This window comes from Taeniopygia guttata, chromosome Z (genome assembly GCF_048771995.1).
Source record: "Taeniopygia guttata chromosome Z, bTaeGut7.mat, whole genome shotgun sequence".
NCBI lineage: Eukaryota > Metazoa > Chordata > Aves > Passeriformes > Estrildidae > Taeniopygia > Taeniopygia guttata.
Genome location: NC_133063.1, coordinates 40,191,044 through 40,218,917, shown reverse-complemented (window position 1 = coordinate 40,218,917; position 27,874 = coordinate 40,191,044). Strand labels below are relative to the sequence as shown.

The 27,874-nt window shown below is 43.7% G+C and overlaps 1 protein-coding gene across 2 annotated transcripts in view; it reads right to left on the bottom strand.

The window, feature by feature from the left end:
- The window catches only part of LOXHD1 (lipoxygenase homology PLAT domains 1), a 165,223-nt gene that overhangs the window by 89,468 nt on the left and 47,881 nt on the right, over positions 1-27,874 (bottom strand). The window contains exons 5-13 of one of the 2 annotated variants that reach the window (XM_030258491.4): positions 16,771-16,869; positions 14,944-15,092; positions 12,719-12,842; positions 10,730-10,980; positions 8,658-8,793; positions 4,476-4,636; positions 4,074-4,160; positions 2,214-2,349; positions 247-401 (exon numbers count right to left, since the gene is read on the bottom strand). In XM_030258491.4, the coding sequence (XP_030114351.4) occupies positions 247-401; positions 2,214-2,349; positions 4,074-4,160; positions 4,476-4,636; positions 8,658-8,793; positions 10,730-10,980; positions 12,719-12,842; positions 14,944-15,092; positions 16,771-16,869 (1,298 nt within the window). Of the gene's footprint in view, positions 1-246; positions 402-2,213; positions 2,350-4,073; positions 4,161-4,475; positions 4,637-8,657; positions 8,794-10,729; positions 10,981-12,718; positions 12,843-14,943; positions 15,093-16,770; positions 16,870-27,874 lie in introns of those variants that run through there. The other variant, XM_072922261.1, reaches the window with a different exon arrangement.

Below are 27,874 nucleotides of genomic sequence, written 5' to 3'. Positions count from 1 at the left end.
TGGCCATACATCAAGCAAGGGCACACTGTCCCTGACCCAAGCCTCCCTCCAGCTGCAACCTGTTACAATGCTCTGTCGACAAGATTATTGTTGAGAAATTATTAATTTTTCCCCACTTCCCTAGCCCGAGCTAGCAAGGAAACCATGAGTCTACAAACACACATTAAAAAAAAATAAATTCATTCATTTATAAAATCATCACACGCTTTAAGAACCTTGTGTTGAGGCGCCGCTGTGCGAACTTACGTTGCCCTTTTCAAATTTATTGACGGTGTTGATGCAGTTGTAGAGGATGCGCTCTCCCGTGTCCCCCTGGTCACCGATGAGGCAGACAAAGACGTTGGCATCCGTGCCGCTGCCACTCACAGTGCCCGTGCACACCGTCACACGGTATTTGATCACTGGGGAGACGCAAGTCACAGAAACAACCCCAGAAACGCTGTTAATCGCTGTTTTTAAAATTTACCATGTTCTGACAGGCTTGTAATTAACTTTAGCTGTCCGTATTTCTTCCAGTTGGTACTTCAGATGGAGTATTGACTTGTATGCTTCCACGTTACCACTAGGAAAAGGGGTTGGGGGGGGGGGGGAGGAACTAAAATACAAAGGCCTGAAGCATTGAGAGAACCCATGAAAATTCTCCAAACAAGGACATAAAAATCCTGGCCCTATCAAGAAAAATGTCATGCAGTGGAGTGCCCCTGTCCTGCTACCTCCCTCCTGCCTTCCCAAGATGGCCCTGGGGTGGGGAACCTTGCAATGTGAGTGGGGAAAATAACATTTCCAGCATCCAAGGCCCTGGCAGGCAGGTAAGAAGAGTTAGGAAGGGACAAGTGCTCAGAGGCCTGAGGAATAGGCTGTTCATGTTGGATTTATAGGACAAGATAGGTCCAGCTGGCCTCATCCCCTTGGGATGGTTATAATCATAGAATCATAAAGCTTGGAAAAGACCCCCGAGGATCATCCCTATAAGAGTCCAAACTTTATGCAGGAGGCTGAATAGTCTTGCTGCTTTTCACCTTCAGGGTCATCATATGGTTTTTCTGGGGGGATTTTGATCTCCCCTCTTCCTCCTCTGACCATGCCCTCCTCTCTGCCCTCCCATCCCATTGGGAGAAGGATTTCCAGAAAGGAATATCACAACAAGAAGCCAGCCCACAGACCAACTTTTGAGAGAGAACCCATTTTCTCTAGGTTGGAGAAGGGACAAGAAGCTGTGCTCCCACCCTCCCTCCAAAATCCTCCTGCAAACCCAACATGGACATGCTGCATCTCACCTCTGTTCAGCACAAATTCTCCACACAGGAAAATGTCTGAGTGAGGATTCAAGCTGCCCTCTCCACAGCCGATTAAAAATACATTTCAAAACCAGGTTTATTTACATTTTAATAGCATCTGCAATTACAATTACTCTTCCTCTTCTGAGAAACTGCTCCACTGCATGCAGAGTACCAATGTCAGAACCAAAAATTTTAGAAAACGGGGGACTCAAGGTCTACAGAGTGTGGGTGCTTTGGTGGAAAGATGAACAATTGCACTGGCTACCTTGAGAGGTTCTGCTCTCCTAAATTCTCCCTCTAAGTAGATTTAATTCTTGTGGCACAAGGTCAAGGCAGAAGTGGCCACTCCAGGAAGCCAGGGCAAAGTTCTGCAGCTTTCCTTAATTAAATCGCCCGTTCAATTAAATGAATAAATAGTTTGGATTGCTCATACATACTGAAAGATGCATATGCACACACGACTATGCTGTGCAACTTACTATATATTTATACATACAGCTGCATGAATTTGCATATAACTAAATAAAACTTTAAAGCCCAAAATATAATTGTCAAATTTTAGATTGCATTTTAGCTAAGCTTGCTTTCCATGAATATTCCTCAAACCTTGTATTTCACATTTTAAGGGAGACTGGAAAAAAATCACAAGTTTAAAAAAAAAACAAGCCCTGGAAACAATTGTGCTGTGGCCAGATCTCTTCCATTTCCCACTACAGAGAAATCTGCTCCTGAAAAAAAAATATATTAATAAAAGGCTGGGATTTCTCAAGCTTCATGCAGCTAATGATGCACACAGAAAATACTGCAGAGAGAAAGTGCCAGAAAGAGAAGTTAATTGAATTGCATCAGTCTGCCAGCGCATCTCTCACACAAAGAGGGTTTCTTTCTATTCAGGTCCTAAGCAAGCCTCTGCACAGAGCCCGTGGCTCTCACCTGGCATGACTTCAGTCACCAGATGTCCCTCGGCAGGGAGCTCCCGCACGATCTCATTGTCCTCTTCATTTATATCTAGCCAACGGCCACAGTTGAATGAGTATTTTTCTTTTGTCAGCGTTTTCAGCAGAGTTACCTTCATTAAACCAAAACACCGCATGAGTTCAGAGGCTTAAAGGCAAAAAAAGCAACAAGATCCTGATAGGTTTTTTGCCAGGGAGGCAAAATTCGGTAGCAGCAATAAAATAAAACACGTTAATAACGAGACAGTCCAGCTTGTGCACTGTAGTAATGCAAAATCTATCACAGCTGATGGCCCTTCATTCCTCCTTTCTCCAATCATTCCATGGTATTGAGGACCTTTTGAGGAATTCTGAGGCTCTGCAAATGGCTCATCATGTGCCACTCTACAACCCTAAGGATCAAATCAGGGATAGGGCATGTGCTGTGGGCTCTTGCTGATGAGGATGAGAATCAATGCATTGAGGAAAAAAAAAAAAATTGTGGGAACCCTGAAAAAAGATCTGCAGTAGCTCCCAAAGGAGTAATGAGCAAATAAGGTGGTTCACTGAAGTGTGTAAAGCAAGGGTGTGATGAAGGTCTGTAAAATCACAGGTGACAATGGAGAAGGCAAAGAGGGATCAGCTGTTCCCTCTTTTGCCTCAAGAAATACAGGACATCAAATGACACCTGTGGAGCAAAGTTCTAAGCAAAAAACAAAACAAAAACAAAAAAAAAACCAAAAAAAAACCCAAACAAACAAACAAAAAATCACCCAAAAAACCCCAAAAAAATAAAAAAACCAAAACAAAAAACCAAACCAAACAAAACAAAAAAAGGACACAATCAGCCTGTGAAGTCTTTGCCAAAAGCTATTAAGGTTGCTGAAAGCTTAAATGTTCAAGGGGAGGCTGGAAACTTCAAACCAGTAACTGGAAAAATAAACCTGCTCAATGCTTTCTGTTTGGCAGATGAGTTTAGGAAGTAAGTGTCCAACTGGGAATAGCCAAAACCTGAAAGAATGTTAGGAGGAAGTATCATAAATGCTTGTCTTTCTTTTTTCTTACACTTCTAAAAACCACAATGTTATGTGACACAAGCCTGCAGGAGTTCAGCCCCCATCACAGGGCTGTCAGCACTTCAAGGCAGAGGATGCTACACTGTCCAGTCTCTGCTGGAATCAGGTTTTTTGTTATGGGAATTGTAATTAAGCCACAGAAGGAGTGGGTTTTCCTTTCTATTCAGTAGTGGCATCTAAGAATAGGACTACTGTCTGAGAATAGGATACCTCGTTCTTCTTCCTTGTTCTTCCTTTCTGAAGAACAGGGAAGAAACCCTTGATAGCAGTGAGATGAGTACAGTACACCAGTTGTCTGACATGGGAATAGTGGGAAAGTGGGATTTTCACCACCAGTCTGGGATGTTGGGAGCTGCCCCTCCCTGTTGCTGTCATTTCCCACACACAGAATCACACAATTATTTGGCTTGGAAAAGCCCTCCAGGATCATCAAGTCCAACCATTTTCCCAGCACTTCCAAGGCCAACATTGACCCCCGTCCCCAGGTGCCACATCCACATGGCTTTTAAATCCCTTTAAGGATGGGGACTCCACCACTGCCCTGCGCAGCTCTGCTGGGGCTGGACAACCCTTTGCAGAGGAATTTTCCCTAATGTTCAATCTAATCCTTTTCTGGTGCAACTTTAGATGATTTTATCTTGTCCTCTAACAAGGCAGGCGCCACAGAGCAATGCACATCAAGCTGAGCTGCCAGCTGGGGAACACAGTGACCCAGGACTAGCACTGCAGAGCTCTGCCACAGCCTGGCTGTCCAGATCTACCTTCCCTTGCTGTCCCCTCACCTTATTCAGATGCCAGCCAGCAAAGGGGTTTCTTTTCTCGTGCCATATCCGAAGCTTATAAAAGTTGCCAAGATCAGGCAGCTCTATCTGTAAAGGGATAAAAAAGGTGCAACATCCATTTTTGTGAGTCAAAGCACACACACAAAGGGCACCTCTGAGCATCTTTTAAGAGCTAAATCAGAGAGAAGTCAAAAATACCAGCCCATTCCCTGTTTTGGGAAGACAAGTATATCCATAGACAAGTATATAATTTGCATCACCACCAGTGGACTGACTTTACCTCAACTTTAGAAGGATCTAATGGAGTAAAAATCTCATACTGATGATTTTCTGCCCAGGATTGAAGATAAAACCCTGGAAAACAATACCAAGCCAAATCTACCACTTCCACAAGATTCATACCATGAATTTGTCAGTCTGTCCTGTTTCAAAGTTGTCTGAATTGTTGTCTAGCTTCATCTCATCTGACTTTCCTTTATCTCCATAAACCTGGAAGAAGATGGTGGCATCTGTTCCTGCATTTTTAATGTCACTTGTCCAGATCCACAGAGACCAAGGGTTTTCTAGAAAGAAAGGTTAAAGATACTTTTTTTAAAAAGTAATTTTTATAGGGTGACCCGGTGAAAAATATAATTATCATTGTTTCCCTTGGTAGGTAGAAAAGGTAGGATGAAGAAAGATAAAGACTTTTCATCCTTTTCTGCAGAAACATTATCAGCTGCTGCATGACATGCAGGAATGAGATTGGAAACATAATTCTGTGATTTCATGTAAAAGAAAATGAGAAAAACATAAACAACCTCTCTTCAGGTGAACCATATTCTCTCGTTATACTAACAGGGTAATGCAGGGATGTGACCCAACCCTCTAGTTTCAGTTCACTTGTCAGATGCCTACAACTCAAGCTTCAAAGACCATAAATTCAGGGGAATATTCATCTTTCCTTTTGTCAGTGAGGAGTCTCCAGTTACTTGTGCACGGTGCAGTGCAGCTCCAGGTAACACCTAAAAACTTTTCTGGTCTGTGTCTGGAACAAGGAGGAATGGGATATGCTATCTGCCACCTCATCCTGAGATAATGAGTGTCTCAAGACTGGACTAATTATCCCAAAAATGCTTCTTGCAGAACAGGCTGTCTCAAAGCCCACTCAGGTATCCATCCCTAGTGCAGCTGCACCAAGTGAGACAAACACACTCAGAAGTACAATATCTTTACTCAGCATAAAGATATTTTCCAAAAGGTTTTTAATAATTTAAATGCCTAAATTTGACACGACTTCAGTTAACACTTTTTTTTTTATACTACATGGCATACCCTAAGATTGTGGCCAATCTGCAAGATTTTTATCTCAAGTCTTCATCCAACATTTTTAACTATAAGTCCAGTCCACCTGCAGCAGCTTTACATCTGTTTTCATACCAGAATATTGTTGCATATATAAGGGTGACATTATTTCCTCTAAAGAGCCTCTTGTCTGCATACTTTATTGACCATAATGTGTGTCACTTCTGCAGGCCTTGCTGCACCTATAGGAGAGGGAACAGCCTTCTTTCCTCACTCAGACATCAGCTGAATTATTAACAAATCCTAATGAGAGAATTGCTAACCCTATTGGTTAGCACCCGAGCCCACACTAGCACAGCTTGACCTTCAGAGCCCAGAATAGAATATAAAAATATGATGGCATTCATATAAATTAGATCTTTACTGGTCTACTCAGTGTTTGACTGTATAAAAAAGAGACAAGAGCTACTGGAAAAAAAAAAAGGGGGGTGGGGGAAGAGGGGTCTCTCAGAAAAAGTTTTGCCCCTGTTTCAATAATACACAAAATGTTTATGACCACTCCTCTCTGAAAAGCACCAGAAAGTTTTAGATTAGCAGAAATGAAGCAAATTCTGTGGATGGCATGTGATGGAGAACCCTGTTCTCCCTGGGGAAGGCTGCAAGTGCAATTCAGACACCAAAGACTGCTCTCATCTGTCTGGTTTGGCCTCTCTGACCTCTTGCTGAGGGAAAAGAGGAGTGAAGCATGCAAGGAGAGGGAAATGGGACCTTGTACCAGGATTAACTGCTGATAGAGGTCTGTCAAGGAGAAACTACACTGGGGAGATCTGGCTGAGCTAGGGCTGAGGCTGCTAGAGAAGGCCAGGCATTTCCCCAAAATACCCATCATCATCATCCTCCCAGGGCTTGCTGGGAGCATCCCCTGGGTTCTCATTCCTTCACACTGAGGTATCCAGGCACTTTGGAAATCCTCAGAGCCAGTGCAAATATTCCCCAGGGCACAAACACCAGGAAGGACAGCACCTGGCACAACAGTTTCCAGGATACATTCAAGATAAGGAGAGGAGGGAATAAAAACCCAGAGAATAAATACAAGCTACATATGGAGCTGCAATCTGCTGTGGGAGCAGCCTTTGGATGCTGTGCTGGGAGACGTTTCACCATGGATACCCCAAATGACGTTCAAGCCAGCTTTGATCATCTCTGCAGAAAGGGACAGTCCTGTGTGCACAGAGAGATAGGCAAGATGACATAATAGGTCTTTTCTAACTCGGAGTCTTACACTTCTATAATCTGGCAGCTAAAGGTCACAGATTTCTCAAGGCTAATGCTCGCTGTCTATCTCCTCCAATGCAGTGGTGAGGGAATTAGCCTGTCAATAACAATCAAAGCTGATAATAGGGGGTTAAAGGTTGCAGATGCTTTAGGTAAACAGACTGAGTCGGAGGTGCAATGTGGTTACAAAGCCAACTAATATTTAGATAAAGCTTATTCAAATGAACAGCTGTTTAAGCAGGAGCCCACCCGAAGCACTCTAGGATTAAACCGTGTATCCTAATTACAATATTCTGTTTACACATGGGCACACCAGCACGAGCCGGGCGGCAGCAATATATTTTGGCTTGGTGCAGAATCAGGCTGGAGCTGGAGTGTGTGGGGATGGATGAACATGCCCACACAGCACGGCACAGAGCAGCTCCACCCAGCAAACGTGTGCCATTGCCTCCCTCTAGAGAAAAGGCTCTGCATCCCGCACGCACCTGCCAGCTGGACAGGGCTAAGACCTGTTATATTTCTAGAGTCAGGAATAAAAATAGGTAAAGTCAACAAGGAAGAGTTTTGTTTGATTTCCCATTCTCCCTCCCCTCCCCCACCAAGGTCGGTCTCCTTGTTGTATTTTTTATTCCCATCTGTAGTAAGAAAGCTTTGTTTCTGTAGTCATAAGCAATGTAGCCTGTCTTGTCTGCAAAGGTAAGATGATGTCTGAGGAAGCCTAAGCCCAGTGGACTTTGAGGAAATGCGTATCACTCTTCAAAATATTATAAGAGTTTAGTTTTATACTCCCCTAAAACGGTATTTTCAAAGCTGAAACCCATGCCCCACCATCAGAAGGACGTGGAGCTGCTGGAGCCAGTCCAGAGGAGGCCGTGGAGTGGCTGCCAGGGCTGGAGCCCCTCGGCTCTGGAGCCAGCCTGGCAGAACTGGGGCTGTTCACCTGCACAAGAGAAGGCTCCAGGGAGAGCTCAGAGCCCCTGCCAGGGCCCAAAGGGGCTCCAGAAGAGCTGCAGAGGGACTGGGGACAAGGCAGGGAGGGAACAGGACACAGGGAATGGCTTCCACTGCCAGAGGGCAGGGGCAGATGGGATATTGGGAAGGAATTGCTGGCTGGGAGGGTGAGGAGGCCCCTGGATCCCTGGCAGTGTCCAAGGCCAGGTTGGATGGTGTGGGAATCCAGGGCATCCCTCTGGCTGCCCTGGCAGGTCTGGGACCCTGGCAGGGGGTCAGGAACGCCCCTGTACAGAGCCCCGAGAGGCACTGTCTCTGATCTCTCTCCATGGGAAAGAGTTTTAAATCTTACAGGATGAATTACAAGCTCTGAGTGTTTGATATAAGTAATAATTAGTGTGGCATGGGTGCAAAAGTAGAATTTTAGGATTCTAGATAAGGGGTTCAAAGGAGGCAAGGTGGAGGAAATTGGGTGTGTCTTGTCTTTTTCTTCTTCATGCCCTCCATGTTTCACTGTAGTGTTGGCTTTTTTCTATTGGTTTAGGCTGGGGACACACTGTTCAACGTAGGTGATAGATATTGGCACATTACTGTAAATATAGCATATGTAGTTTCTGGTATATAATGTCTGTAACATCCCACTAAGGGGAGAGCCCCACACACTGCCCTGCAGGACAGGCCTGCTGCAGATCAGACAGAACATGTTATAGATAAGCAAGAATAAACCACCTTGAAAACCAGCACAGACAATTTATAACTTCTTCTTTGGCAGCGGGGCTGAAAGACTGAGACTTTCTACAGTCTCGGTATCATTTAAATAGCACAGATTCAGGATGGGGCTTGGAGCAACCTGGGATAGTGGAAGGTGTCCCTGCCATGGTAGGGGGGTTGAAATTAGATGACCTTTAAATGTCCCTTCCAAACCCAAACCATTTTATGATCCAGTGACTGAATCCACTTGAACCTCTCCTTGACCCTGGCTATACCCATGTCACTCAGGTGACACTCAGGGGGATGTGGCTTGTGGGAGGAGGGGTGATGGTCACAGGAGGCTCCTGGACACTTGCACCTTACTTTTCAGCCTTTTCTGGCGCAGGGAAACCATTTCGTAGAGTTCCCGCTCTATGAGACCATCCCCTTCATCTTCATCCAGCCACTTTCCACATGGGAAAGTTTGCTCAATCCCGGTGAATGGGCAGTAAACCACCACCTAGGAAAAGAGATTGGGACAGTGAGCTTGAACATTCTGCTACTGGCAGCCCACAGGGCCTTGACACTGAAAATTTAAACAAACAGAGCAAAGACAGAGCTGGAGATCTTGGTCCTGCTCTCAAAACCAGCTTTTCTGGATCAATCTGACTCAGACTGGTTGCACAAATCCCGGTTTGGAGTACAGCTACGACTCATCTGTTCTGTTATTCCCATTTATACAGCAGTCAGAATGGGTCAGCCAGGAAGAGGTGAAACACCAGGCGAGGAAGGGAATGGGAGCAGGCAAGGTGGCTGCAGCAGTCAGCATCATGTCAAGACGCAGCACAGGCCCTGCACCACGCCAGTGCAAGGCAGAGCTCTGCAGAAAGCACAGGCTACAAAAAACCTTCAAACATATCTATCCTAAGCTGATTTTGCTTGCCAGGAAAACTAAATTTCCTAGTAGCTTCAGGGTAGCCATCTGCCTTCCTCTCCACCCTCCTGATGACCTTGTAAATGATCTAGTGTTGTCACCAAAAGCTGGGAAATAAACTCTCCAACCAATTTGTTGGGTTGGAAAAACAAAATTACTTTCTTAACAATGCTGGATGCATGGGAATTTCACCTTAAATCATGAGCAGCAACCAAACAGACCACACATTAAACTAATACATATTTGTCACATTTCTATCACATATTCATTACACTTCCTGTATGCATGAATATATGTTTATTATTTCCATGAAGTTACTTGGAGTAGGGGTCTTTTGGTCACTTTATTGGTCATTTGGGAACATCCCATTCCTCAAAATTCCCTTGTGGTCCTGGATTTTCTGGTCAATCTTCTTTCCTGGAGAGTATCTCAAATATGTGTCCAGGTTGTGATGCACTTCTCTTTATCATTCTCTGCTCTGGCACTCCATCTCTGTTCTCAAAACTAAGATATCTACCAGAACATATTAATCACTGGTGGAAGCAAACAAGGAAGCATTAGCTGGCACAAAACGTATTAGTCACAGATGCAGGGAGTTAACACAAGGCCACATTAATCTCTGGCGTGTGTACTAAGCACTGGATGGTACAAAATCAAACATTACCCACGGATATAGGGATCACACACCATGTGCTAAACTTAGAAGAATTTTCCAACATCTTCCCCCACTGCTGTGAAGAATTCTTCTCAAAGAAATATAAGTTGTTGGGTAACAACTTACCATATTTCTCCACTGCCTCCCAGTAGCAGCTGTGGTCAGCCACTTTCTGTAGGGTTTTGGTTTTTTGTTTTGTTTTGGGTTTTTTGTTTTGTTTTGTGGGGTTTTTTGGTCATTGTTTAGTTGGGTTTTTTGATTTTTTTGGGGGGGGGTTTTGTTTGGTGTTTTTTTTTGGTTTTTTGTTTTGTTTTGTTTTTTGGTTTTTTTTTTGTTTTTTGGGTTTTTGGGGTTTTTTTTCTGCTTTGTTTTTTTATTATTATTTCTGAACCTCTAGAGCAGCATTTAGAAACTTGAGGACAGTCTGAGCATAGATGATAACTTCGAAATGCTCAGCACAATCCAAGGCTGCATTTCTGTCTGGCCCCTTGGGCAAACATCTGAAGGTGCTTTTGGAGCAGAGCAAACAATAATCTCTGTCTTTGTGACTGCAGAGGGGCAATCAACCAATTAGCGAGTGATTGACTTATGCATCTAACGTGCCTTTGAGGCAATCAGCTTCTCTCGTGTGTGATGTATAATATTGACTTGTTAAACCGGGGATATTGCCTTCCAAACAAAAGCAGATTTATTTTTTTATTTTTAAACTGGTCTGGGTTGTTTGGGTCAGGTTATGAATGGGGAGCAGGCCTGACAGCTACCTGCAGACAAAACTCTTGGCTGTGTTGGCCCAGTGGTAGCACTCGGTGACCTCAGAGGTCCCTTCCAAACTGAATGTTTCATCAGTTTATGATGATTAAGTCTCACCTTCTCACAAAACCAGCCAGAGCTGACACCACAATTATCATGCCCAATGGTGACTCTGCTGAGAGGGCTGAGGAGGGCAGCTATCTCCACGTTGAAGAGATCCGTCCTGGCACGCTCAAATTCACCTCCTTCCAAGAAAATCTTCCCACTGTTCTTTAAGCCTTTGGAGCCGTGGAGGATTACGTGGATCTTGGAGTTGGTACCAGCTCCTCTGATATCCCCAGTCACTACAGCCACATTGTACACAATGCCTGGAGGAATCAGAAATTTGGTCAGGGAAAATAGAAGCGAGGAAAAGAGTCAGAGAGTTATGGCTTTGATTTGATTCATGTTGGAAACTTTATTTATTTCCCACTGGTCTGTTTCAGCTTCTGACTTACACACAGTGCAATGTTTCATTTGTTTTTGTCCCACACATAACTCTGCAAAGTACACATCTACCTTCAGACTGCCCAAGAGAAACAGACAGGGGGGGACAAACTCCCTGTTCCATAGCCCAACTAAAAAAAAAAAAAAAAAAAAATTTATTCACTCTGTGGTGCTGGTTAGGTAAAGAAAGGTAAAAAAATTAATTGACAAGTTTGATTTTGAGAAGCACCAAGCCCTGAATATGTCAGAGAGTGCTGAGAGGGTGGAGAAATGTTGCTTTCGACAGTGGTGGCAAAATCTCCAGTATCACAAAATTCTGAAAACCTTGGGTTTATTTGTCTGTTTGCCTATCATGCTGCTGAAGCCATCAGGACCTCCACAGTCACAGTGAGAACCCACAGATCTCAGCAAAACAAGGACTGGGAGAGGTATCAGCCCAGCTGGAAGAAAAAAAGTATTTCTGAAAAGAAACCTATTTACATTAAAGTGTCCTTGGGGGGTTTTTTCCTGTCTCCAGCTGTTGGTCTAAGAATGAATACACTTCTTCCCACAAACCCTACCTCACAGCAAAGCGCATCTTAAACCTGTCTCATGGTATCAAAAACACACTTAAACACTGTAAGACCATGTAGAAAATATTTGAGACCTAAGCCAAGTTTTTTTATTAAATCAGACAGAAATTTCAATAGGGACCTGGGATGAAGCAAAAACATCAGAACTCACTCCCTTACAAATAATCCTCTCTGAAATTTGCATTAAAAAGTACTCAAGCATGCTTTACTGTTGGTGTATCTTCAACAAAACCCCAGAGAGCAGGAAAACAAAATACACACTCATGAGTGGTAAAAGACAAAGGAAGCTTTTTGGGATTGAATTACATTTCTTTCCATTTTCTTCCCTTGATTTTGCCTAACAAGCATCCTGCAGTGAGGGATCTGCACCCAGACCACTTTCCTCACGCACATGCAGGGGGAAATACTTCAGCAGATGCTGAAGACCATACAAGGAAGTAAAGAACAGTTGTTACATGCGTCATCACAGTATTTGCCTTCATGCTATTAAATAAATACAAGCAGAACGCTATCCAAATAATCTTTTTCCTTTTGACAAGTTCTTTTATGGACTTAACATCCAGGTTTCTTTTAGCAGAGACATAAACTTTGGTTGTCTTTGCTTTAACCATGTTGGATAATAAAAAAGATGGATTTAGAGCTCAGCACTGTGTTTCTTGTTTAGTAAAAGGATGTTTAGCTCTCCAGACAAGAAACTGAACTACAATATTCACTACTTTGTGCTTTTGGAAATAACAAACACCTTCTTTGAGTGCTGGTGAGCAGTTTGCTGAAAGTACAAGCTGTATCTTTGATTTCGTGTCCACCAGTCCCTTATCCAGGTACACCAGGTGATAAACCAGGACATAGGTCCTGCACAGCTTCACAGGTGAGACACAAATGTGGGAAATGTGCTGGCAGTTCAGGAACCCTCACACAAAACAGCCTATCACCAGCAGAGGCTTACTGCAGGTCTCCCTTAAGCACAAGGCATTCAATCCTCTAAAGAAAACATGGCTAATAGCCTTAATTTCCCATTTTCCACCAGGGATTCAGGCCATGGTTTTACCTGTGGCTTCAGTCCCCCCAACTAGAATGTCCCTCTGTATTTTCCCATCATCTTCGTCTAAAGCAAACCAGCGTCCAACTGGGAATTGGTACACACATTTATTGCCAATGTCCTCAATGATCACCTAAGAGGAAAGAGACACCACATTGGAAAATACCATGGGAAAAGCAAAGGTTTTACACAACAGGGTGGCAGAAGAGCAGAAGCTTTATGTATACGCTCTTACTTGACATTTAATGTACTCAATACTCAAGAAGATCCCACTCCACTCCCTAATTACTACTGATAGAATTTCAGACAATCAGTGAGTAAAACCCCAGTTTTTTTCTTTTCTTTCTTTTTTTTTCCAGTGAACCCACTCTGCATCTCTTGCAGTGTACAAGACTAGATGTCTCTACTATCAAGACCAGTTGGCCTGGCCTGTCTTCCTTCTCTGCAGAGCCTGTTTGCTGGCTACTCTTCTCCATCAGCTGAATTACAGATCTGTGTTCTGCTTCGGGAACAGGCTGTGTTCTCTCTTTCTCTGCTTTAGAGCCTTATTATAAAATAATGCCTAGGAATTTCAGGGGAAATCCAGACCGTCAGATGAGTTTGTGTGACACAGTAATATCACTAGATCCCAGTCAGTTGCTCCAGGGTGGAACCATTGCAAAGGGACTGCTGTTATAACCCTGTGGCAGGAAACAGCTTCTTATTTGGAAGGATTTGGCTCTTGGACCACAGAGAGATGAAGCTGGGCAAATATCATGAGGTTTAACAAGGCCAAGTGCAAGTGCCCAAGTACCTGCACCTGGGTTGGGGCAATCCAAAGACAGGCTGGACAGAGAATGGATCAAGAGCAGCCCTGGGAGAGGACCTGGGAATGCTGTGGGGGAGAGCTGGACCCGCACCAGCCTGAACCCCCCTACCCTGGGCTGAACCCCCTGCGTGGGCAGCAGGGCAGGGGGGATTCTGAGACCCCACCTGCCCTGCTGCCCCAGCCCTGGCTCCAACAGCACAAGGACGTGGAGCTGCTGGAGCCAGTCCAGAGGAGGCCATGGGGCGGCTGCCAGGGCTGGAGCCCCTCTGCTCTGGAGCCAGCACAAGAGAAGGCTCCAGGGAGAGCTCAGAGCCCCTGCCAGGGCCTAAAGGGGCTCCAGGAGAGCTGCAGAGGGACTGGGGACAAGGCAGTGAGGGACAGGACACAGGGAATGGCTTCCACTGCCAGAGGGCAGGGGCAGATGGGATATTGGGAAAAATTGCTGGCTGGGAGGGTGGCTTATACTCAGAAATGGTTTTCCACCTCTAAATGTAAGAATCTCTGAGTATAAGCCACTCTAAAAACACAAGAAACATGAGAACAGGTTCATCCAGGAGTGACAACACTAGAGTGTCCAACCTTCCATCTGAATTTGCAAGGCCAAAGCTGCATTTTACTTAATCGTAAATATCCTGCAGGCTTGTGGCAGAATATAGGGTTGGTGTGTTGGCTGCAAGTAGTCACTACACCAGATTTCAGGACTCAAGCAACCTCACCAAGCTCTTTAAAAATTATCTCATTACACCCGTGATGTGAGAATGAGGTTCTGTGGTTTTTGCCCACCATTATTTATTACATTGAGCACAACTTCTCTGTTTTTCATTTCCACATTTTTCGTGGGCTGACAACATTGTAACTTTTCCTGCATTGTGTGGTGGTGGAGAAGCATGTACTAATATTTGCATTTGTATTACATTGAACTATCCTGTTATTGAGGATTTACAAATATGGGGTCAGGTCTTCTGTGGATTAAAGCCAGCTATGTTAAACTACATTAGCAGATGAAAGAAAATGAGACCAGGGAGAGGAAGGAAAATGAGACCCCTTTTAAAATATTCCTTCGACCATTATACCTTCCTGCCTATAATACCTTCCTACCCCATAGCAGGAGATTAAAATGGGCAGAAAAGTGGAAGAATAGGGTCTTTGTGGCAAGCATACCTCTTTTGCTGAGCCAGTGATAAATCACTTAAATTTGGGCAAGCTATGAGTCTGCAAATTTTCACTGTGAACAGATCCAATAGATAACTCTTGGATTCTGGTATTTTTATGGTCATGGGTTAAGTCAAGAAAATGAAATTGTGTCCTTCTCAGTAACCTGTATCACCAGCAATTATCCTTAAAACTCTTGCTACCAGACCACTGAGAGGGTGAGATATTTTGAGCTCATGAGATGCTTACATTGAATGTCTCAGGAATAACTAACCTTTGCAAGGAACCAGCCAGCAGAGCCACCCTTGTTATTATGCCCGATATTAATTTTTCTTAATTTTCCCAGATTCGGAGCATCGAGGGTGAACTTGTCTTCTGCTCCTTTTTCAAAGTTGTCTTTGTCATTGTCCAGTTTCCTCACACCTGAATGGGTAAAGAAGAAGTAAAAATAAAAGCAAAACAAACAAACAAAAAAACCCCACAACAAACCAACCAACCAACCAACCAAAACCCAAAAAATGCCCCAAACAAGTAAGTAATAAATAATAACTCCAAGAAGGAAAGGGTTGCTGGTACATGCATGTTTGTAAGTGAAGAAATATTTAGGAATGACAGAAAGTCACCACTGACTGAATCAAATATTCCCTATATATCAGCTCTCTGCACCCAGGATTCAAGGCAAAGGCAGAGGACTTTCTATTCTAATAAAAAAAGTTGCCTTTTCTCAAGCACACAAAAGACCAGGATTTCCACTCTAATGTCACAATTATTTGCAGCTCTCAAAGCTTTCAGAAATATATATCCAGATGGATCTTAAATTTCTTTTTTTCATATCACCACATTTCCCTTTTATTTTTACTGTCTTTGAAAATCTCCAAACTGTTCAAGGAAGGCTTTGGTCACAAGCTGCAGGTTCTGACATTTCAGGACACAGAACTCTATTCTGTATCTGTGAGGAAAGGTTTATTTTCAAATTAGGACCCAGCCAGGGCTGTTGGCTTTTTCCTGATCTCACAGGGGTTTGCCTTTATGAAAAGTATTGCAGCTGTGCCCTCGTTTGCATCCTGTGTGATGCTGTGTGTGGGATGAAACCCACCCAAAGCTCCAGTGCAGAAAAAGAGGTCAGTGGGCAACTCATCCCTCTTACCTTAGAGAGGATGAGTCATTCTCTAGGGGTGTTATTTCTCTGTGTGGATATGACAGAATGCCTGGAGACCCAGCTAAGATTCAGACTCCCACTTTGGGATATCTTCAGTGAGATCAGATGAATCCCCCTGTAAAACTCTGGAGGATTAATCAAGGATAAGCCCTATCCACCAGGTTTTATAATCTGTTCAAGGACACTTGGCACACATCATATCATTTGAATTTGACAGGATAGGTGCAGTGTAGAAGTAAGAGAATATTTGTTCCCTGGTTACAGGAATCTCCAGGAATCTCCACCCACTTCTCTTCATGACCCAGAGAACTTGGTTTGGGCACATCTTTTAATATTATTCAATTAATTTTTTTAAAAATTAAATTAAAGTTTCCAGACCACTGTTGCATCACATTCTACATTTAAAAATAATTACAATTTTTTTTAAAGCTATTCAAACACAACTAATATAAACCTTGATTAAATTATTTTTACAAGTGGCCAAGCAGGGGCTCAGCCCCCACCTTTGCCACAGACAAGGGATGTCATTAACCATCCAGGTACCTGGAAAATGAGACACACAGCTCCCACTGCATTCCCTGTAAATACACATTGGTGTTGGACCCTTCAGTGGGTTGGCACTTTCTCCACTGCTTTCTGCTGGTGGTTTATGCTGCGTTTTCCCAGACTCTGCTTTTTTAACATCAGGTAACTTAAGTCATGCCCACACCCAGACAAATCTGCTGCATTGCAGATGCACCTTCCAGGGGCTGTGGATGTGAGGGCCCCCAGAGTTAACGCCACCATTTGTTGTGCCTTTCACTCAGCCAAATCATTCTACATTTGCCAGATGGCCTCTGTGTGTGTGTGTGTGTGTGTATGTGTGTGCATGTGTGTGTTGTTCAGATCACAGGCCTGCAGAGCAAGAGAAAATATTTTAGGAAATTATTTGCATTTGAATACCTGTGTCTCCTTTCTCACCGAAGATATTAATGAAGACATCTGCATCTGTTCCACTGCCGCTGAGGTCACCAGTAAAAACCCGGACCACGTATTTGTTGACTGCAATGAGGGAGGCAGAAATCTCAATATATTAATAACTCAATGGTTTGATGCAAAACCCAACAATACAGACCAGCTCAGGCTGTGCTGGTGCTATCTTGAAAGTGTGGTCTGAACTGTGGCTCTTGGTAAAATGACCCCCTTCTCCACAAGAGGAATAAAATCCATAGGCAGGATTCTGACACTGCATATTCACTGCCCAGGGCAGAAGGACAGATCACTTGGCTCCTGGCCTTGACACTGAAGAGTGAAATAGAAGAGAAAGTGAAAATTTTGATGTGGATACAAAGGCATTAATTTAACTCGGACCTATGAACTCTGCTCTGCTTTTTCCAAATATCGATGAGTTACAGAATCAGCCCAAGCTCAGGCCTGACCCCAGTTCTATCCTAGAGCTATTTTGAAAGTCTAGTTTATACCAAGCAAGTAGTTTTGGGAAATAATATCATAGTGATAGAAAAAGGAATAATGGATTTAAACTGAAAAAGGAGAAATTTAGACTAAGTATATGCAGAAGAAATTCTTTACTGGGGCAGTGGTGAGGGACTAGCACAGGTTGCTCAGAGTTGTTGACACCCCACCCCTGGGCACTTCCAAAGCCAGGTTGTACGGAGCTTTGAGCAACCTGGTTTAGTGGAAAGTGTCCCTGCTCATCGCAGGGAGTGAAACTGGATGGATCCGAAACCTTCTCTGATTCTCTGAAATTTCAGCCACACTTCATGAATCCAAAGATGTGAAGGTGGCCACCCTTTCCTAAAAAAAAAAAAAAAACAAACAAAAAAAACAAAAAAAAAAACCCCACCAAAAACAAGAACAACAAATAAATCCAGTCATCCAGTCTTTTTTATTTCATGAGTGTCATGGTTTGACACGGGAAGAGAATTTTTTTTTTTGGAAGGAAGAGGTCAATCCAGTCAGGGGTCAGGTTTGGATACTGACACTTGGGGTGACCAATTGAAGGTGGACACACCTCTGAGAACACAGAGGGGTTAAAAGCGGAATTCCCAGGAGGACTCGTTCTTCTTTGGTTCCGGTCATCACAAGGTATGGACCTCCCCTGCCCAGCCCGGGCTGGGTTGGGGAGGGGAGCCATGCGGCCTGCAGAGGTAGGCCAGGGGATGAAGGATCGGAACCGAGCTGGGCCAGCTCCTGCGGACGGAAGGGTGGAGAACATCTGGGATGTCTTTGTTCCCCCTCCCCTAAGCTAGAGGGAAAAGAGATAGAGAGCCAGCAGGCACCTGGGAGTTTGCCGGCAGAGGAGAAGGAGAAGGGGGGGAAGATGCCCAGCGTGGGAGATGGGAGATGGAGTCCTGGGCTGAGATTTCAGCTGTCCGGGGAGTCCGGGAATTTTAACCCTTTCCTGTGAAATGAAGGCTTTATGAAATATTACTCCTCCTCAATTTGAAGGAAAGAGAGACAGCCTGGGACTTCAGATGTTCAGAGAAGAAGGTTGGGGGGAGATGATGGAGTGGCTTTTGGCTGGACTCTGCTTGTTTACCATAGACTGAACCAATCCTTCCTCCAAGAGGGACTGCATTTTAGGGGGATGCACTGGTGAGCCAAGAGACCTTCTTCAGCAACTACCAGTTCAGGAATGGACAGAGAGAGAGCTGAGGAGGGTGTGAAGATGCCCTCCATCTTCAGAGAAGAAGAGAAGGCGATCTCTGTCCTTGGATCCTCGGCCCCAGGGGAAAATGGGGGGGACTCTAGTCCCGAATTGTGATACTGGACTGTTGTTCCTAGTGGTCCTTGGCAAAGCATCCTTAAAGGGGCCCTATAAGTCTCTGTCCATGCACGGTGGTGAGAGCACTGTGACATGGAGAGGAGAGTGTCACACTGGCCGGTGTGTCTGGGCAGTGCCACGTGTGACATGGAAACACAAGAGGTGGCAGCTGTGTTTCCTGGGGGGTCTATGGTGCAAGGGGGACTCCTCTCTTCCTCGATGGACTCAGTATTGATTATATTGAAGGGTGAAAACTTGATTAAGTATCCAAATGAGTCTCGCTGTAGTTTGGTGGAGTTGGGTGGTGGGGAGGAGGAATGTTTTGGAAAGTTTTCATTTTGAATTTTGTGTGGTTTTTTTTCTTTCCTTTCTTTTCCTTTTATAGTAGTAGTAGTAGTAGTAGTAGTAGTGTAATAAAGTTTTTTCCTTTGTTATTAAGTTTGGCCTGCTTTGCTCCGTTCTCGATCACATTTCACAGCATTCGATTGATAGGTTGTATTTTCATGGGGCGCTGGCATTGTGCCAGCGTATAACCATGACAATGAGGAAACAATAGTAGACCCAGGAGCTGTAACACTGTGAAGATACATCATCTATGGCACCAAACCCTTGAGGGTGAGGTACATCATGAACATCACACACATGTCAGTGAATTTGAGAAGCAAGTTCTTCAAACAAATCAGGGTGGGACCCACTTGGTTCTCAAGGACAGCAAAAGTGAGCTTAGTTTCTTCTGGAACTAATGAAAAAGTGCCCATGACTTTCAGTGTGACTTTATTTGAGCCAAATATGAGAAAAAATTTGAGCCAAATATGAACAACTTTCAAAATCTGCCACTGAAGTCACCTGACTACCTTGTTCCTCCAAGCAAACAGCCATGACAGACATCTCGTGCTGTATCTCCTGTGAAAAATGAGTGCTAGAGGCAGGCAGGAAGACACAAAACAGATGAAGATGAGTGCAAAATCTGCTACTGAACAGTACATTATATCATACAAGCCCTGAACAGAGTTGCTGTTACTGAACCCTGGGCAGCTGATACTGAGGGCTCTGTGCAATGTCACTTCTGTATTTCTTAGCTCTGGGCATGCTGATTCTGTGAAAGGGTCAAATGCACAAATCTCCTCACACAACAATCCTTGGCAAAAATAGAGCTCTTTTCACCACAGAATCATGCAATCATTAAGGCTGAAAACGACCTCTAAGAGCCTCAAGTCCAGCCGTTACCTGGACGTAATTCTTGGTTTGCAACTTTTTTTCCTTTTGGCAAGTGCCAAGTTAGGGAATAATCTTTCCTGCACTTCCCAGCCAGCTATAGAAATGGGTTCTCTCAGGAGCCACCGAACATCACCCAAACTGGGTTACCACTCCCAGAACAGATCTCCCACCTCCTCCACCATAATCAGTGCATATTAAAAGTTATTCCAAAAGACAGCAGAGGGCCTGGTGCACGTGCTCCCACAGAGGCAGAGGATGTGAGAGCAAATGTATGAGGAGCGGTTGTTGGACCATCCCCTGAATTATTTACAACGATGCTCTCAGCTCCCAGGGTGAGGAGTGCAAGGGCAGAACCCAAACAGAAGGGAAAATCACCTGTCACAGTTTAATGAATGTGCTGGTGAAAGGCTAAAAATCGAGCTGACATCCCTGGTGCCTCATCCCAAAACATGCCATGGCAAGTAAAATAATAATGAAAAAAATGCAATAAATACTAAATAACAAGAAAGAGAAGATCAGAGCTGGGCTCAGACAGGGGAGAAAATGCCTTAATGATTCTCTTTAACTCTTTAGTTTCAGTTCACAGAGCTCTAACAACCTGCTAGAGATACACCAACATCAAAAGTGTTCATTTGCATTAACAAAGTGTGGGGATGGTGCAATTTACATCTCCTACTTGGCCACTAAGCTGCTCTAACTAAAACTGACCCATTGTACCTTGCAATCTTTAATTACAGACCACATTTTCCAAGAAGCTTTGCTCCTTGCACCTCCTCTAGAACATTTAATCTGATGTCAGTGATTAATTTTCCACTCCACTTTTTGGGAGCCAGAATAACCTGATAGGATAACAGGATCCTCAAAAGGACAAGCTACAGTGGCTTAGCTTACATTCCCCTTGCAGGAAAAGGCTTTAAGCCTCTGAGATATAGACCAGAATGACATCTCAATGCATGCAGAGCATCAGAGAAGACATACAGAGAGCAAGTCCATGAAAAGCAAGTGAGCAAACATAGTTACAGGAAGAGCACCCTGCATGGCTACTGCAGAAACACATCTGGCCAGCAAGAAAAATGCTGGTGAAATTATTTGCCAGATCAAAAACCTTTAAAGGTTTCTCAGCACGGCTGTGTTCAATATAAGGTCCAGAATGACATCTTTTGACCTCCTACTTGGAGCACCAAGGGCTCTGTACACATACAGGGCTGCTGTCAGTGTCAACCTGATGAGGAGCCCTGTGGCAGAGCTGACTCCTGAGCCCATGGATGGGCCATCACTTTGGACTAGTGGCAGTCACAGAGCACTGTGCTGTGAGGGTCTTATGTTGTCCCCTATAATATAAGCATGGCTGTGGTGTGTGGCATGTCCTGGCATGGCTCTTTTCCATGCTGATGTGCTTCTGTAGGCAAAACTACTTCAAGAGCATTAGAGGTCCTTGGCTTAGCTTGGAGCACATTCCTGCTTCACAAACTATGCCTAGCCTGTGTTCATAAGCTCTTTTCTTTCATTTTTTCCTCCTTAATGACTCTGAAACTGGATGCTTAAACCTGTCCCCACATCTGACCCTTAGGTCTGCTTTCAGAAAAAATTCTGCTCCTCCATCTTCAGGAAGCAAAGTCTGAGCCATGCAGAATTTTTGCCAGCACTTTCTCCCTCTCTAAGTAATTTGACATTCAGCTGCAGCAAGGAGAGGAGCTCTTCATGCTGCTCAGGGGTCCTTCTGTGCTTTGTACATCAGCACATCTTAGAGTGACATGGTGGATGAGCAATTTAAATGGAAAGGAATGCTGCCTCTTAAAAAGACAGTGAGGATTCAGCTGCTAAAAGCATGCAAGAGAAAGCTCTCACTGCAGCCAGGAAGAGATCTGCCATAAGTCAAGTACTCTTCATTTTGATCATGGGTGAATGTTGTTCCCTATTCTTTAAGCCTATGGCAGAAGCATCTTTTCAAAAATACCCACTTCGTTTTAGTTTTTTTTAAATCCCAATACATGGCTCTGACTTTATCTGTAAAACACAGATCAAGATGTTGCCTGGATATTTTTTTTTCTCCTGAATGCTTTTCCTAGCACTGAGAACATGCAAAATGTTAATGTAAAATCTGTGCCTTCATCGAGCAGTGCACAGGCTCACTGCAGCACAGGCACAGGGAGGGGAGCTTTCCTAGGAGCAAAATTAGCAGCTTCAGAAGCATGTACTGCAAGATGCCAAGAGCAGAACAGCCAATAAAAATCAGTAGGAAGAGCAGTAGCTATTTTTTCTTGTCTTTCTACTTTCACATTGCAATGCACAAGTGTAAATGCCCTGTGTGGTAACAGCACCTTCCTTTTCTTCACAATTGTGTGTCTGCATTTGAAGACATTGCCAGGATGCCATCCCTGGGAGACAGTGGGGTGGCACTGATTCGACCCTACTGCATTAATTTAGTAGAGGAGTGGCAGCCAATCAGCCTGTCTGCTACTGATTAACTCAGCCTCAGCTTTCAACAGACAAGAGGAAAGGTTAATTTTGCACTCTGGGCTGGAGTCAGGCTCTCTTCACTGAGAGTCAAGAGGTTTTTGTCTGTGAATTTGATGCACTCCTGACACATCCTGGGGGATGAAGGTTATGGGGCTGCTGATCTCCTAGCCCCCAGTATTCCCCATCCAGGCTGTCCCCACTGTCATCTCCATCCTGGGTGCAGCATTAGCCCCATACACTGCCAAGAATCTTTTTGTCCAGACCCAACACCCTGGGTGCTCTTGTGCAGCCTCTGTCCTGCCTCCAGCCATGGAAAATGCGCGGACATATCCCAGACAAATCCTGCCACCTGCAAGCTGCAGCTGACTGCCCAGCCGTGTGATATTCATCTGTTAATGTCATTTATTTATCAATATGATATCATGGTCACTTGAAGCACCATAGGATGGAAATGTCTAAAGAAATTTTGTATCTACTATTATTTGGGGCATTTTATAGTGTGTTTGTGCACAATCTGCTGAAGGAGACTGAGATTTGGGCAGGAAAAACAATTTGACTGTGTTTCATTACCTGGGGTTATCACTTCCTGCGGGGCACAATGAATTCCCAGCTGTACTTGCCTCCCATGTGCCTGACCTACTGTGGAGCAGGGCAGCAGCATCCAATATCTGGGAAATGTCACAGCCTTTACAGGCAAAGCACATGGGGTTAAAAGCAAGGAACTGAACCGTAGGCAGTGATGGATCCTTCTCATAAGGCACCTCTGGGCATTTATCCTTCTGTTTTCACAGCGCTCTCGAGAGCAGCAGTGTTTGAGATCCGTCCTTTGCTGCTCAGCACTGAGTAGGCAGATTTGGGAAGGGTGTGAGTGGATAGGGGAGAGGTACTGCTGCCATCTCTGAATTGCTGCTGAAAAAGGAATGCTTTTGTGGTTAGTGTGAAAAGAATTGTTGCTAGAGGGAGAGGGAGGCACCTGGACCTGCAGACAAGGTACAATTTCAACCTGAGTCTGCCACAGCATTGCATGAGCTCAGGATGGTGATCTAATACCCATATGCCTTTGTTCCTGCCTGCCAGATCGAGTCAGTCATTCCAGCCCATGAGGAACTGTCTGACAAAACCACTTCTTGATGGAAGGGACTGACTTGTCGAAGTGGAAGCTTCTTTATGCCACTGCTGACAGCAAGTTCCTCAGTGACAGAGTTCTGGGTCAGATCATTCTTAAAATGTCAGTCAGTCTATGGCTAGGGCACAAAGCTGGGACCTGGCCTTCCAACACACTTGATTCACAGCAAACATTTGAATTTAGTTCTTGTTTGTCCTGGCAGAGAGCTCGTCCCACCAGGATAAAATAACCTCTTCCTACATTAGCTTCTGGTGACCTTCTGGTTGGAGATGTCCTGCTGGTGTTGTGTATCCAGCAACTGAGTCTCTACAAATGAAAGGAAAACTCACTCAACCCATCCATTAAAGCTCTTTGTGACACAGTAGTAGGGACCCCAGAGACAGCTACATGCAGCAAAATATAATTATAGCCTAAAGCAACTCCTGTAAAAGCAGAGGGGTTCCTCTGAGCTCACCAGCAACCAGTCCTGTCTCAGAATTGGGTCCTACTCTTGCATAAAGCAATGGCACTCAGACAAAGAGGACTTCTTTTTTCTCCCATTCAGAAAAGTGTTGAATTCTAAGGGTTGGTTTAGAGCTCAAAAATAATTAGTCTCTTTCAAGTGTGATTGGCAGCTACATTTTTTAATGAGCTGTGCCTTCAGAGGTGGGGAACAGCATCTTTAGCCAAGGGTTCGAAATGGAAATGCAGATTACAAGCACACCTAGAGCAGGAGGTGTTGGAGAAGGAGGAGTTTTGCATTTGGCAGAGCACTAAGCAACTTGGTCTAGTTGCAAATGTGACTGCTCATTGCAGGGGCTTGGAATAGCTGACCTTTAAAAGATTCTTCCAGCCCAAAACATTCTCTGATTCCATTGCTTTTGTCTGTGAACATCTCTGCCAAAACACGATGTTAGCAGGGGAGAAATGCTGAGGAGTCTTTGCAAGGATTTGGGATTCCTGTCACTAGAGGCAGCATTAAAGATGCAAGGCTGCCTTGACCCTGGTTCAGCACTTCTTTAATCTCACAAGAACTCTCCAAAAGTGTGTTCTTGAGAGATATTATTGCTGTCGCTCAAGGAGGCCCAACGCATGGGAAAAGGAAAGGATTCAAGGAGCATCTGGATGATGCTCTCAGATACAGGGTGGGATTATTGGTGTTGTCCTGCAGGGGCAGGTTGCTGGGTCATGGAGGGCCAGAGTTCGGACTTGATGCTCCTTGGGGGTCTATGTGGCCTCAGGATATTCTGTGACAGATTGTGCTGTTCTGTCAAATACTGCAGCACCCGCAGTCACTGTTCATGGCCCTCCCACGATGAACCCAGTCCCAGGCCTCCCCCCCAGCCAGAAACCATGAGATTCAACTCAGTTTTCTGCAGCTCTTACATGAAACCACTGCACTCAAACAGTTAATATATTAGGATTCAGCCTGGATCATCCCTCTGCAGGGCCTGTGAGAGGCAATCTACCACATGCAGGAGGCTTTGCCTGTAGGATATGCTAAACTGATGTTCCTACTGTGACTTTAAAGTGATGATGACTTTTTGAAGTGAGCTTTAAACGACCTTGCTCAGGAGACAATAGTAGTTTAGTTGAAGAAGCATGGAGCTTAGCACATGGCAACCCACCTTGTGACAGTGGTGCAGAAATCCTTGTTCATCTAATTCTCCAAGATTTATCATTATTTTTCATTAGTTCAACCCCAGGGTGGGAGACCATTAAAAAAAAAAAAAAAAGGCAAATATTTCAAAAAATAAATTTCTGCTTTCACCAGATCTGCTATTATCAAAATTGAAGAAATAGTTGAGAATATCCTCTTGACTTAAACACTTTTGCTCAGAAATAAGAGTGAAATAATTTTACGGTATTGTCGAAAATCATACTGTTAACTCTGTACTTCAGTCTTGCTTTGCATAGATCATAACTTTTAAAAAAAGTTACTTAATTTCAAAACTGAAAACTGAATTAATTTCCATATATAGACATAATTAGTCAAAATTATCACATGTCTTCAAAAACATGCTGTACTCTCTGTTTTGTATTTGGTACACAGAGATCTATTTACCAGCCACACAATCTTGCCTCTCCAAAATCTTTTCTCTCTATATAAATTACAAATCTCTTCTTCTGTCCCATTTCAGGGCTCACCGTATTTCTTGTGGTTTTCACCAATGTTTCTTTTTTTTTTTTCTATGTTTCCACTTCTCATTCTTTTTACATGAGAAAAAACAAGAGAAAAAAACCACAGGGGGGAAAAAAAAAAAGTGTGGCAAGTAAAATGTCCAGAGCTGCCTCATTTTGGACACAGTGACAATAAGTCAGGTAAAGTTTGCAGGGAAAGTAAAATCCTTGTTAGAAAAAAATAAATATTTTTGATCAAAAAGAAAATACATTTATGGATATTCAGTATGCCAGATAGCATGACATTTTTTTTCCCCAGTGTTATAAATGGGGTGGTAAAAGTTATTACTCCTTCTACAAATCCTGTTTATTGAATGCTTTGCCATACAGCAAGGCCTCATTCTGAACACAGAGGGTGCTTGCCACCACTCTGAAGCAAACAACGCATATGTATTTCACAAATATATTTATCTGCATTTTCCTGTGCTGATTATACACTTTCGGAGCAAATAAAGATGCATTTTGAAGAGAAGATAACACATATTAATATTTCATTTCCTTTTCCTCATCTTCTGTGTCCTTAGAAATAATATTTTTTAATTTTTCCCATCACTAAAGTTACCAAAAGCATGAAATTATGCGACCTCATTTTGAAACAAAACCCAGGGGAATCCAAGGGTCACTTAGGTTTTAAAAGCCCTCCAAGACTATTGAGTCCAACCATTTCCCCAGCACTGCCAAGACCACCACTGACCCATGTCCCCATGGGTCACATCCCATTATTTTAAATCCCTCCAGGAATAAGGACTCATCCATGAGGGACCAATGTTGGTCTTCAAGCCCAACCTTTTATAAAATGACATTGCAAATCCAACAGGACATCATCAACTGGTGCTCACATCCCAAATTCTGCTCCTTACCTGAGCTTCTAGCATCATTGGGAAGTATTGGCCCCATTTTCAGTTCTGATCCAGCCCAGCCCTTAAGGACATGCACATCCCAGGATGGAAGGAAGGATTTAGCTTCTGACTCAAAGTAAATAATGTGCACCAACACCTGCTGCTTCAGATGTTTCCTCAAGTCACAGCCAGGTCAGTGTTCATAAGCCTTCAGGTCAGCCAACAGCCAACATTAAAACACTGGACAATGAACTGTGTAGCCTTAAGCCAAGAATCCTCCAAAGAGCAAAGGAGTAAACTCACATTTACAGATCAAATACATGAGTTTTAGGTCATAGTGGATCTGAAAACCTCAGAAAATACCTAGAGCATGTTAATGCTTTGATAATAAACACTTTCAAAAGTTTTTAAAAGCAAGACATCCCTCTGTCTGCATGAGTACTCAGGGAAATTTTACCACTCTAATTTCACCTCTTTACTAGAATCCAAATCCCAGTTGCTCATTGTGACTCCACAGCCATTACCCTTAGGGACATATCCATGGAAACTCTCAGATGCACCATGCATCAGCCCCAAATCAGGCCAGAATTGACCCAAACAACAACTTTCCCTTTCAAGACTGCTTCTTGTTTCAGCAAAGCTGAAATGTTGTGTCTGACTGTAAAAGACCCACCCCTAGAAAAAGAACAACTATAGTTGGTCTCCTCTTGTCATCCCTTTTTGTTAGAATATAATAGCAATAATAATAAAGAATAGCAATAGGTGGCCAATTTTCAAGACATTTAAATATCGAAAAATTAAACACAACGCAACTGTGTTAGAACTCTTCCATCCTCAAGGCTGAAGTGTGCCACACTAGTGTGCTCCTCACTTGCATTATTAATAGACCAAATAAGATTAAAGTTTACCCAGAAATAGTAGAGATTGAAGTCTACTCTTCAATTTGGTGTCACACATGCAATTCTGTGCTACTGGGAATATTCAGCCTTGAAAGAGTTTGACATGAATTTCTGTCTCAAGTACATTTATAACCCATCATGTCCAATCCTAAATAATTTCAGGGTGCTGATGGCCAAAAAGCCAGATGAAAGCCAGTTCTTGGTTCTCAACCTCATTTGCAACAGGCAGGTTGTGAAGATTTAACCAAAATTTGACAGGTTAGTGTAAGACAGAATTGCACAGGAGACTGAATGAATTTTCAGCTCACTGTGGTCTTGAGCAAGATTTTAAGAACCAAGTGAGTGAACATCCCAGTTGCAAATGAATGATTCTGCTTTCTCAGAGTAAAGCATTGTTTGATTAGCGAGAAGTTTCAAGGGAAATCAAGAACAGCCAATATCTATTTCCCTTGTTCTGAGCATAACTGGAGGTTATACTGCATAGAACCCAGAATAACCTCAGGCAGCTGAGTAGCCTTAACTGCCTATGGTCACCCCCTTGAGAAAAGATGTTTATTGTTGGATAAAAAACTTGTCATCT